This window comes from Danaus plexippus, assembly GCF_018135715.1.
Source record: "Danaus plexippus chromosome 22 unlocalized genomic scaffold, MEX_DaPlex mxdp_33, whole genome shotgun sequence".
NCBI lineage: Eukaryota > Metazoa > Arthropoda > Insecta > Lepidoptera > Nymphalidae > Danaus > Danaus plexippus.
Genome location: NW_026869856.1, coordinates 2,129,495 through 2,143,636, shown reverse-complemented (window position 1 = coordinate 2,143,636; position 14,142 = coordinate 2,129,495). Strand labels below are relative to the sequence as shown.

Sequence of the window (14,142 nt, the reverse complement as noted above, 5' to 3'; positions counted from 1 at the left end):
TATTGTGTTTCATTTAGACTAGACGAGATAGCAACTAGACTGGATTAGCTGGATTAGATTTCTAATATACTATATAACTATGTTGCTATCTAATCTATTTGTTATTGCTTTTGAGTATTTAGCTCAACATTGCATTAATCTTGAAAATATAATTACAGTGGCAAAAATTTATTAGTAAAAGATAATTTTTAGCAAAAATTATATATAGTAATATAAAAATATATTTTGTTTGAGACGAAACCTCTTACCATTCAATTTATTCACCATGCGGATGCCGGGTCTATCGCTTTGCAGGGAGAGGAGCTTCAACAGTGCCTGGGACTTGCGACCCAGGTGTAGGTTTAAGGGGCCCCTATCTAGCGCGCGTTAAACGCTCACCTCCACTGTCCAAGCTCCTCTCTCTACCTAACCAAATTTGAAAAGAACCTACTAGGGCTGCCGTCGAACTACGTTCCAAGAATGAATTGATGTGAGTTCTGGACAGGCCAAAGTCTTTTAGTAGGTTGTAGAGAGATTTAGCCGTTATACCTTTCGCTCCCACTTCTACCACGTATAAATCCATAACGAACCTATTTCGAGTGAGTTCGTTAGTGAACTCGTAATATTTATTGACCTTGATGGTATGTTCTTTGGGGATGTTGGTTTCCCAAGGAACCGTAAGCTCTATCATCACAACGCGCTTTAAAATTCCCGAATACATAAATATGTCTGGTCTGAAGGCCGTCGCAAAAATATCCTCGGGGATTTTCTATTGTTTTTCATACGTATCCATCATTATAGTCCAATCCGAAGCCGCTTTAAGGAGAGAGTAAGGCTTGACGTTTGATTTTATAGCCTTATCTCACAAAACCTACTGATCGCTCGTTTGTGATTATTTCCCTTTGCGCTGTCACTACCGAAAGACTAACCACTTCACGTACGATTTCCAGAACCCTATCGTGACCACGCAAGTATTGACCGTAATCCAGTATTACCTTACATCCCACTAACAAATACCTAGCAGTTCCAACTGCCTTCCCACAGTATAGCAAGTCTTTTCGGTACCTTTACCCCATCTTACTAAATTACTCATCTGGGAGAGTCATATATACAGTAATTTACTCAAAAAAAAAAAAAAAACTTGAATAGGACCTGAAATAGTATATTTTAGACTTCGTTATTTCGATATTTTTCGTTAAATTCAATCGCTATATCAGTACATGATCAAAATACGTGAGAAAATGTGAAAGTAATTTAAATAATCATGAGACTACGTGGTTCTAATTAGTATGCGAGTACCTTCTTTGGAAGAATGTTTTGTTTCATTCCGTCTGAGATGAAAGTCCATTTATTTAACCGCCTCTTTGCTTTTATCTCTACAATGTGGTATATATAAAATAATTTAAAAACGTTTTAAATTATACTTAGATATAGTTTTAAAATTTTTTGAGCACAGTTTATATTGTGTGGTAATAATAATAATCAACTTATATTTTCTCTATGTAATAATTAAAGTTGTTTTTCTTCAGTTAGCTTATTTTTAGGTACCTGTTATATTCTTACATACTTATATCGAATATAAAATTTGTTACATAATACTTTGTGAGGTTATTATATTCCCGTTTGACAAATAAAGTTTTATTTTGTATACGAAATTATAATTTTTCCTATGAGAAATAATTAAAATTTTACATATTGATCTATTGAACGTATTTGCATATATCGTAGTATCAGGCGCTTTCAAATATGTAAATGTCAAATTTATTAGAAATAATGTCGATTTATTATTAATCTGTTTATAAATTAAAATAATATTTATTGATTTTTAATAAAAATAGTTACATACATTTTATCTTTTACAGTATATTAAGAAAACGGACATCGTTTGTAATATATTCAGATTTGAAAGTTGAGTTTTAAAATCTTATTATACAAAAATGTATGGAAAAATCAATGAAATCGTTTAAAAAGATACTTATATAATTACAAAATTATTAATACCAATATATTTACAGTAGTTATTAATACAAAATACAAAAGTTACAAGACAAGACAAAACCTGGAGAAAAATAAATGTGAATCTTTTGTTCACATGTTTGAGCAGTGAGGTAAGTAAGTGCGCTGTCATATATTTAGTTTTACTTTATAATTTTTATTCAATAAGGAACTAGGTAATCCATTCGTTTGTATCTCTGTCCCCAATATCTATGCTTATTTATGTTGTATTCTGAAGCTGTACAGTAAGTTTCCTAAAGGAAATGAGCGGCGCTGTAGTTTCCATCTGTTGGTGACGTAGTTCATGCTGTGGAAATTGGAATATATATGTTCCTGGACTAAAACCAATTTAACAAATATAGGTACAAATATATATTAATACATAAGCTATTGACTGCAGTTGATTGTTATCTTCGATAAGTAATAGTTTGAAAACAAGAAGAAAGTCTTAATAAAAGTGAATTTTTCTCGTACATCGCTTACAGTTCTTGAATAACAAAAATCATTAAAAATGATCATAGTTGGTCAGATTTTGTTAGATTTTTCAAAAAATTAAAAAAAGTAGAAAGACATAAAGTTGAACTTGTTTTGCAAATCGTAAAAGTATTATTTCCTTCACGTCATTAAACGCATGTTAATTAAATGTATCTGCATAACTCTGTTGCTATAAGCAGAAAGAACAAATATCTTTAAGTACTATAGCTCTCTTATATTTTCAAAACAAAGAACTACCCCCAAGGCTTCTCCACATGAACTTTGAGTTATTTACGCAATAAGCGATGTTTGTATCTTGAATAATAAAATATTATTGTAATATAAAATTCAGAAATTAGCTGAATAATTTAACCAATTAATTCGTTGTTTCTTGTTACTCATTCTCTGAGCACCGTATTTATAAATCAAAATAAATAAATAAATAATAACAATAAACACAATAACGAGCCTTCAAAATTAGAAGTAGTAGTATAACTTTGCCTACCATATGTATGAATGTACACAGTTCAGAAATTTTGCCTTCCATATGTTTAATTAACTTATGTGAGACATTTTATTTAATTTCTTCATATAAAACAGTACAAGAAAAACAGTTAGAAAAAAGCCAATAGCCTATTATAAAATAGCAAAAGCATAATGTTTTTTAAAGGATCTGAAATTCTTCAGAAGTTGATAACAAACTGAAATTCAGTATTCACACTGGCTTTATTATAACCGAAAATCTGAAAGTGTTGTTCTGTATGGTATGTTGGTGATTATTTTTAATGAAGTCTATTGAATCTTAACTTCACGTTAAAGATGTTATATATTTGGGAAACCGTCCGGCACAATCTTCAATCTTATATGTGTTTGTGGCACTATTCAAAAATATTAAAAATATTCACCACTTTCTTAAAGTATCAACTGTATACCAACTTGCATTGAGACTTTAGGCATTTTTATGTATTTTATCGTTATTTAAAGGACAAAAAGCTGCGTACTTCATACGTTATCTTGTTCGTGAATGTCACAATAGTCTTCATATTATATTAGTATTGACAACTCATTATATATATGTTAGTTTCTGATATAGCTTATAAAATCCAATTTTTTACAAAATTTACTGACCGTATGTGGTAGTCAATAAAGTTCAATGTTACATGTAAATAAGAATTTTTAAATGTAGGTAAACGGTAGGTATAAAAGTCCAAAACAGTAGCTGTGGGAAACAGTTTTAATACCTCATGCTTTTCTATTTATTCACACAGACTGCGATTATTATAACACAATAGTGCTCCGAGCGACGGTAGTCTTTAGAAAACGACAATTTAAAAATTTTAAATGTAAATGTTACAATCATGAATTAAGTTCAGAAACAACGTAAACGAAGGATGTTAGTAGGCAGTTTGTATATGAAATTGTAAATAGCATGGTAATACAAATGAAAATGTAATAAGGATTATATACTTTTTCGTAATGATGTAAATAACTGCACATGTGCATGTTCTTGTTTTAGAGGATCATCTTAAGACAATAAAGCAATTATATTTATTTTGACTGACTAGTCCATAGCCAACTACGTCTCATTGTCAGAACAAAAAAAATTTAAAAAACAAAGCAGGTATATTTCTTTATAATCATCCCTACGATTTTCCTGAAAACCTTAATATTAAAAGATTTTTCTGTACCTAGGTGATTCTATCTATTAATTAAGTACATTTTTATCCGTAAATCATTAACCGTTTTAATTTTAGGCAATGAACACATTATTTACTAAAACGAGAGAAATATAAAATACACTTATATAAGTCACAAGTTATTTTTAAAAAAATCTCGTAGATGCACCATACAATGCCACATTAAAAATTGAATGAAAAATGAATGAATGAAAAAATATGATTGTTGAAAATTGAATACTTTATACGCCCAAAGTTTCCTTACCCGTGATTGAAGAATAGAAGCCTTCATATGAGAGATCTGAGGTTTTAAATATTCTTAAAATCTATTAGTTTTTAAATAAATCTACTTCATGCAAATTCATTTATTAATTTTTTAATATTTTTAATAACAATATTTCTATTTATAATTACTTCCACTTTTTTATAAAATAAAAGTTAAAAATATTTTTTACTTATAATGTTCTATTTTAAATATTTCATAGGTTTGACTGGAAATAAAAAGTTTTGTCAGAAGTGGGATTCGAACCCACGCCCTCAGAGAGGACCAGAACAACTCAACCTACTACAGTAGGCAAGGAAACCTTGAGTCTGGCGCCTTAGACCGCTCGGCCATCCTGACATATGGTAGGGCTAACTAAAATAAGAATATTATTCTTTATATGTAGTTATTTTTCATATTCATATAATAAAACAGTACAGGTCATTTACACAGTTTGAAATTTTAGATTTGTCAACATTTTTAAAAAAAATTAACAAATGATAAACAGGCAAATCTAAGACATATTATGATATACATATTTTATTTATAAAATAAATATTATAATGAATAAATTTTGGTTGTAGTTTATTAATTCTTCATTAAATTATGATAAAATACACAGAATTCATACATTTGTATGACCGCTCAGTTTAAAATCCGTCATTTTGTCTTTCAGACTAAAATGACTTCAATGTTACATATATTTTTGGAATAAATTTTATAATCAACAACTCCTCCAAAAACATTAAAAATTGAAACTAATACCTACGTATAATTTGATAATAAAAAACACCGTAAACAAGGCTTACCTAGTTTGACTTTACCGAATATATATATATAAATATATTATTTAAACTGAAATAAGGAGTAATAAAAAAAAAAATATAAATTTTACTAAAATATATATATAAATTTTATCAAACAACTTTAAAGATTATCAATGATTAATATTTTTTTACAGAAAAAAATAGCAATAGCAATTTTAACTCATTTTAGCGATCAGCAATCAAAATCATTTTATTTACGTTTCATCACACATTAAAAGATATGAAGCAGCGTTATTTAGCGAAACATAATCCGCATTCTCATATAAAACAAGTGAGAACATAATAATGTGAATTGGAGCAATAATTCAAAATGCGATACCTGGTATTTCAATACTTAAATTATTATAATATGACAGTACGAGCTAATTGAGGTCAATATTATTGGATGTAACTAAAGAAGTAATTACGACATCATACGTTTCAATTTCATTAATTAACAGCTTGTTTGAACAATGTTAAACAAATTTTAATAACAACATGCTATCTACGCCACAAACATTTTAATGACTTGAATTTTAGCACAATGTTAATAAAGTTACATAGTTCACAGATGTTAGTTGTTGTGGCTGTGAAGTATTTATTTCATGTAGGTACATTATTTTTCTAACAACTGTCATAGGATTTTAATGGGAAATGAAAAACAATGCTTTTTTTTATTCTAAAGAGGGCAACCGAACAGACGGCCTACCTGATGGAAGTAGTATCGTCGCCCATGGACATCCGCAACATATTTTTGCGGTTGTGTTGCCACCCTTGATTAGGGAAGAGGGAGAAAAAAGTGGAAAAGGGAAGGGGTGGGAAAGGGTTGGAAAATGGAAGGACAACCGGCTCTCTCACTCATAGGGCGAAACGCAGCCATTAAAGACTATTTCACGCCGATCTTCTGTGAGAGGGTGTTACTTCTCCGGTCGAGCCCCGGTCGAGCTTCAGAAACTTGACATTAGCTAGGCTCTACCACATCGGAAATTCTATCTTAAACTTGTCTTTCTTTGTCTTTTCAATCGCCGTAACCTTTATTATAAGATCAGATATTATTGACCGTCATAATATAAAAAAGACTTCGAAAGAAAATTTTAAATTCAACTTGAATTTGTATCAAACTTTTTATCGTATTTCTGAAATCGACCGGTATTTATGAATCTTTTAAAATTAAAATTAATATAACGTAGAAAATGGAACAACTCTATTCACTGTAAAGGTTTATTGTAGTTAGTTAAATGTATTTAAACAACATTCAGATAAATCTGAGATTCGTTTCTGAGTATGAAAATTTAATATCATCAACAATCTCTACAATCGTAAGAAATCGTCTGAGAATACCACAGTGTTACTTTATATCGTACAAAACATTATTCTAGAGATAAATATTCTTATTTTCCAACAAATCACGCGTTTTATATTTTAGTTTGACCTCATTCCACAGCTTGATAAAAAGTTTTATTTTATCTTACAAATTGCTGATATACGTATAGTGGTACTTTTTTTTAATCTTTATAAACTAAATATAATTTATTAAATGACGGTAATATTATTGTATGAACTGCTACAGTGATTTAATTAAATTAAACTTTTAAGACTATATAGATTCCACATACAAACGTACAAACTGTATACTATCAGCTTAACTCATAAGCTGTGGGTAAACAGTTTGTACGTAGCATTTGAACCCATCCTCAATCAGAACTAACACAATTCACCTATAGAGGTAGGGAACCTGGGGTCTGTCACTTAAGACATTTAGCAAATTTATGAACTAAACAAAAAAAAATTGTCATTAAAAATATATTCCACACATCTCGTGATTTAAATCTTTTCTTTTATCTTTGATATAGTTTTTTATTAATGCAGAACAATCAAGAGAATAAAATATATAAATAGAGATGTTAAGATATAAATTAATCTTTATAGAAACAACAAAATCGAAATATTATTAAATATAATTTTTTAACTTTGATTCATATTTAGAATTTTGGACAACCGAATAGTGTGTTTGACTCTTTTATATATGCCTTGCGTTTTCTAACATTGTATTTTCTTGAGAAAACGATAGCTCTTAAAAATGTCTTGAAGTAGTTGTTTCTCACTATACGTACCATAATAGTATAATAATGTGAGACGAAACCTCTTTTCATTCCATACATGCTCCGTGCGGGTGCCGGGTCCATCGCGTTGCAGGGAGAGGAGCTTCAACAGTGCTTAGAACCTGCGACCCAGGTGTAGGTTTAAGGGGCCCCTAGTTAAGGCACGTTTAACAATCACCTCCACCGTCCAGACTCCTCTCTCTACCATAGTGCTTTTATATTTATGTACTTTTATTTCAGATTCTACATAGAGTGGGAGATATGGGAGAAAATAATGGATACTTAGTTAATCACTCGGAGTTATCATGCAGTAGAACTTGCTATTTATAAATAATAACATATAACAACTAAAAGGCGGTTGATTTCACATTTTTTTCTTTCACAGACTATAGATTTTTTTTTAATAATATAATTTAGTTTTAGGGATTCATAAATAATGTAATGTAAAACGTCAAAATAACTATTCTATAACCTACATGTAAAGCTAGTTTTGCTTTCTGTTCTGATAGTATAAGTTTTTATCTGCTAGGTATCCATATGATAGATTTTTTCGATTCATCGTTTCATTTCCTAATGGATAAACAAATTTAGCATATTTCGAATTTATATTGCGAGACTATAATAATTATTCATAATTTTTTTTCTCAATTCCATGACATATTTTGACAACTTTGCTATTACTCTCAGTATATTAAAAGTGTAACTAATATATATATATATATATATATATATATATATATATATATATATATATATATATATATATATATATATATATTATATTTAATGTTCATTTTTAACAATTAGTAATCATTGCAGTATAAAAAAATTTTATGGCTAAAGAATTTAAAAATTCTCTTTTTCGTTTATTTTTTTTAAGTTTAATTATATTAATGATTACATAAGAACAATTTTGATAACTAATTTTATCTCATATTCGAAAGTGAAAAAAGTCTCTCAATAAGAATATTAAATTTTAAATCAACTGTTCATTTTAAACTTCATACAGTACAAGTTATTTAATATTGGAGCCAATACAAAATGAGATATCTATTTGCTTCCCTATTTCGGAATTTATCGATCTCAAACCAGGGAGCGATTCACAGCCAATATCCTAATGGATATGAACAACGTTCAACATATTGTAGAAATAGGAATACAAGTCGGTGTCAATAGCAGTGTCACTGGTCTTTTCATTTCCAGAATATCCACAAGGTAATACTTAGCTCATACCACGTGTTACAAAAAATTGCAGATAAAATTTAATTCAATAAGTTGTTATATTATTTATAAATTTTGAAATTGAGATCAATTTATTTTGTACAAATAATTTTCATACGAAAAAAAGTCTCACAACGAATAGTTAATACAAGTAACGTTATTATGTATTATTTTTCTTTTCACTTACTTCTTTTCATATACACCAATCTATTTTCCTTGATTTTTTTCCGATACAAAATTAAGATATCTAATAATGTTTAAAGGATAAATTAGAACGAACTATTATTATTATGTTGAAATTTAATTATATCAACTTATATTGATATTAAAGATTTATCTAAATTCTAAATGACAATACAATGTTATACCCAGTTTGTTGTTTCGTTCGTTAAATGATAATCTAATATTGATAAAATTTTACATATTCAATAAAAAGAGAAACAAATACAGCAATAACAAACGTTTTTCTTATCTTAATATTTATCTTTATGTATCCACAACATCTTGAAGATCTTTTTATTTAAATTTCGTTAGTACTTTTACGTAATGAGATCTAAGACTTTCGCGAGTATTCATTTAAATGAAACTAGTATTATTCGGATTTACTACGCGGATTTTATTATTTAAAAACTATCACGGTTGCTGCAAAGTAACCGAAACGTCGGGATTATGTAGTTTTTAAATAATAAAATCCGCGTAGTAAATCCGAATAATACTAGTTTCATTTAGTACTTTTACGTTATAAAACAGTTATATACTATTAATAGAATGACATTATGAATACCAATTAATATATACATACATTCAGACATAAAATAAAATATCTCAATTTATTTGAAGGAAAAACATACACGAAAACATACTCCATAAATAAGCTTTGGGTCTTTCATTACCTATGTACTTTCACAACTCCTTTCCTACAAACTTTTTACAGGCTGTAGTCGTCTTGACTAAGTAAGGTTTCGCAATCTTGATGGACTATGACCTACTTGTTAGGTCTTGCAAACTAATTATATCAACTTGAACACCTAAGTACAAACTGAAGTAATTTGCGACACACTTTATGAGGGTACTTAACGAAATCGTACACCAACTTTAAACTGGTTTGTTACTTATTAGTTTAGTAAAGTGTTGAGGATTGTACACTAGAGATACAATTAAAGCTTTACACAAATTTAAAAAGTTAACTGTAAAATATTAAAGTTGTAAACTTGTATAAAAAAATAACATACTACGAATTAATGACGAAAGACAATAACAAAGATCTCTGTGTACAGAAAAATTGAAGTTATCATATTTTAAGCAAATTAATTTACAAAATAAACACTTACAAGTAAATAACCTTATATCTGCAATATAGTTTTAGCTAGTAAATTTAAGTCGTAACTGAGGTTCTTGCACACTATCATCGGATATTCAAACTCACAAGCCTTATTAGAAGGAAGTTAGAGCCATTGATCAAGACCCAATACAGGATCGGTTTTGATATCCTCATCCCTTAAGGTTGTCTGTATTAAGTTCCTGTTTATGTTTGGTTTAGTTTTGCGAGGTGGAATCTCAAAGCAGATTTAATCGGTCAGGTATAACATTAATTCGTTTGTGTATAATCTTCTATCTTAGAAGCTATCTAATGGTGCATAAATTTACTGCTTCACGCTTGGTTTGTCAGTTGACAATATTCCCAGGTTTATTTTCTTTGGGTGTGTTAATTGTTGTGATTTGAGCATGGAACTTAGTATATAATATTTGTATATATATCATGCGTTATATTTTATGGGTTAAGCATAAAGGGAGATTCAAATAAAAAAAAAAAAATATTTTAACTCAGTAGGTTCCTACAAAATTTTGAGATTTTCAGTATATTATATATTAACAATATGAATCAAATTAACTTAATACTATTTATATACATATTTTTCATTACTACAGATTTTTTTTTACTTTTTTTCTGTTATTTGGAAATCTTAGGGTATTTGTATGTAAACGACGATATATTTTTTTAATATTTAAACGTTTGTATAGAAATGAAAGAAAAAAATGTATATTAATAATCAATTATTAATATATATATTATATAGTTTTCTTGAGTAATAATGATGTACTATAATTATAAAGTATAAAAATTTGCAGAATGATTTTTTATTTCATTGATACATTACTAATCAACAATTTCGGCAATGCAGATAACTGTCAGGATGGCCGAGCGGTCTAAGGCGCCAGACTCAAGGTTTCCTTGCCTACTGTAGTAGGTTGAGTTGTTCTGGTCCTCTCTGAGGGCGTGGGTTCGAATCCCACTTCTGACAAAACTTTTTGTCGTTTCTAGAAACATTTCAAACTTTACTTATATCTTTTTATTATAATACAAAAACAATGATACTATAATTTTTTGTATTTTTTTTTTATATTTTTTTAATTTTTGTTTCCATATCATTAATTATGTTTTTTTGTTATCTTCATTTATTCATTATTTTTAAGAATCTGCTTTACAAAATGAACAAAATTTTTGTTAAATTTGTAGAGCGCCATCTATTGTACATCTATAGCATGAATTTAACAAAATCTATATATTGATTATGAACGATTCATAGATGGCGCTTAAACATATTATTCAAGAGTTATGAGAGATCCAAAAAGAGATATCACCACTACAAAATTTATTTACCACAAAAGATTAAACATAACTAATATAACCAATACCTAAAATTAAACCACTATTCATATTATAATAGGAGAGCCTGTTATTACCTACAAATGCGAAGCTTTACTTATCATTTCCAAATTATAAATAAGCTGATAATCTGGCATGAAATAACATTTCCTATTAGAACAAATCAATTTACATGTGTAATTTACGTTGTCCGCTTATTGTCCCTAGTCAGGTTTAACGTTTGCACAATGATTTTAATAAGTAAGTACATATTTACTGTTGCAACTTGTTAGTCTAGGAAAAACAAATTAATGAAGAATCTATGGACTTACAAACTAGTTATGATTTTCTTGTTTCGACGAAGTTATAAGTTTTGATAGACGAGAATCCCTCGGGCTGTTCTAAATCGTTCAAAGTCAATTTTATATAACGATCATTCAACTTTATTCAAGCCTTAGCGTTGATATTTGCTACCCTCTACGGTAATATACTTTTGTACTATTTGGAAGACGATTTACCGGTTTTGGAGTATTTGGGTTGCAAAGATTGCCTCCGCGTTTACGTACCGGTGTGTGGAACAGATAATAAAACCTACAATAACGCATGCAAGTTGAACTGTTTAAACACGTTCCGCAAAAAGGAGGAGTGGGTATATATAAAAAGGTATTTTTATATTTTATTCTTGGAACCGGTTAATCATGACCTTGTAAATAAAAATTTAGAGCTCTACAAAATTATCCATATATTTTTCATATTTCTACATCAGAATAAGTATATTTTTGCAAGTTCTTGAGCATTAACGCGAGCAGTCTCCAACTAAATTTACTTACGCTAATAACTATAATATTATTTTCGTTTTTTCGATAATGTTTCAAAATATTTTGTGATCCCCTAGTTTTGACTAGTAAGAATTCCAAAATAACTACACTTTTCCCAATGATTTGAAGCATCACATGCATAATGCATAGAAAAATATATAAGAAGAGTTCATAAAGTCACTTATATCATTTCAGATATGGGCCATGTGTCACCATTTCAATTCAATTCAATAGTTTGTTTGGAAGAATTGATTGATGAGACATTAAATGGAAAATAATTATTTTAAAATTACATTACAAATGAACTGAAACTTAATAACAATAAATGAAACGATTTGTCGGAAAACAAAAAGATGTTAATGTTAATTTTCTATTGAATTTTTTTTTTTTTCAAAAAAAAAATGCGATTTAGTTTTTTGTAAATGTTTCAAATGGAAAATATCAAATACAACAGAAATTATTACTTCTAATTATAATGTCACAGTTATGTAAAATATTTTTACAGTTGTCCGGCCATATTGAATAATAGTCTTTTATTCCTCTCTTCCTGGTGATGAGTATTAATTTAAAAAAAGCACCGTTTTTCAGAACTAGTTACTACTAAAGAAATATTGACTCTTTCATTCAATGCGTACGGTAGACAAACGCCTACAATTTCTTCATTCAAGACGTATTTAATAAAAACATTAAATAAATTAACATAGAGCTTAGCTTTTAAAATTAATTTGATAGACACTTTCATCTGAATTTTATTTATTAATATTTATAATGTATTTCATACCTCAACGATAAGACGGAAGTTAATAATCAAATAATTATGTCAAAATCATCCGGTTAATGGCTGCAGGTCATATAAAAAGTTTTTTTTGCATTATGATTATACGGAACCATTGCACGCTTTTTTCCCGAAACCCTGTCTGTGTTTTAGTGAGATGTGAATGTTATTTTCGGTGTATTTTGCGGCATTCTGGTGTTTAAATAATTCAAATAAAGTATGCATTTGAAATACTACGCTGTAGAAGAACGTTCAACAAACACGTAGACTTTGTGTGCAGACGGGTTATACAAGATTCAAAGGTCCATGGGGATATGAGCTACTTACTAAATAAATCATGAGTAGAATAAATTTACTTTATGTCGATATGTAATGCAGTTTTGCTGTTATACTAAGGTATATAACTTTCGCCTTATTTTAATCTAATAACTTTTCAATTTGTTGTTAAATTTTATACCAAAAAAACTGTAGTGACCTTTAAAGTTAAGACGAAAAGGTAAACCACCTGTACAGAATTAATATTGCTAAAATTTTTGAAAAAATCTTAAGATTTTTGTAGTAACCCTCTTAGTTCCAGTCTTTCATGTCTTGTGATAACTCGTCGGAACAAACAAGAATATTTTCGAAGCTAAAAGTTTCATAACTTCATTTTAAGACTTCTCATTATAACTTGAACAACACCTGTTCCAGCTATATTGCATACTTATAGGAGGAAAATCCCCAAACTAGAATATACATTACTCTGCTTAAACCATATGTAAGCTTATACGTAGGTATTACAATTATGCTATACATTAATTATAATATATATATATATATATCGTAGCAATTCCTATTATTTGAATAATTATTAATTAAGGGTAGTTGAACTAATCACCCGTATATCGCAAATGCAGTCATAAAATTATTCTATTAGAAATATTTAAACATTATTATATTACAAAAAGCCGCTGAACGACTTTTAAAAAAGTTAATTTATTCTTAAAAAGTGATGTGATCTTAACAAGTTATGTTAAAAAAGACTTTCTATTGGGGATATGTATGTTTAAACCAAAAGAGAATTCGCCTTTATCCAAGACAACATACTGGGTTGTTTAAAAACTATAATGTATGTAAGCATAAATTTAGTAAATATATTGAGGCCAAGAATAGCGCATTGCATAAGTTTTAAATATAACGCTGCCACGCTGATAATCAAAAAAGATAATAATAATTTTGTATTTCAGAAAAATCAAGAATATAGATAACACTCAATTTAATACGAAAACCTAAGAGTTAAAGTAATACATTTATCACACTGATACAACGATTCATTATAATAACTTTTACCAGTCCACGATAACCAAGAAGTTTATTATGTTAACAATAAAATTTTTTTTTACTTTTT

General features: G+C 28.5%; 1 protein-coding gene and 2 non-coding genes across 3 annotated transcripts; 2 read left to right on the top strand and 1 right to left on the bottom strand.

Moving 5' to 3' along the window:
* Positions 1-4,632: 4,632 nt before the first annotated feature.
* Positions 4,633-4,746, bottom strand: Trnal-caa (transfer RNA leucine (anticodon CAA)). The gene is made up of 2 exons: positions 4,709-4,746; positions 4,633-4,677 (listed from the first exon to the last, which is right to left on the bottom strand). It is a non-coding gene; the product is annotated as a tRNA-Leu (tRNA).
* A 5,958-nt stretch (positions 4,747-10,704) lies between these two features.
* Positions 10,705-10,818, top strand: Trnal-caa (transfer RNA leucine (anticodon CAA)). Its single transcript has 2 exons — positions 10,705-10,742; positions 10,774-10,818. It is a non-coding gene; the product is annotated as a tRNA-Leu (tRNA).
* Positions 10,819-11,368: 550 nt separating this feature from the next.
* LOC116773619 (serine protease inhibitor Kazal-type 1-like) lies at positions 11,369-12,675 on the top strand. Its single transcript, XM_032666104.2, has 3 exons — positions 11,369-11,423; positions 11,615-11,825; positions 12,176-12,675. The coding sequence occupies exons 1-3, from the start codon at positions 11,411-11,413 to the stop codon at positions 12,234-12,236; spliced, it is 285 nt and encodes a 94-aa protein (XP_032521995.2). The 5' UTR covers positions 11,369-11,410; the 3' UTR covers positions 12,237-12,675.
* Positions 12,676-14,142: the final 1,467 nt, after the last annotated feature.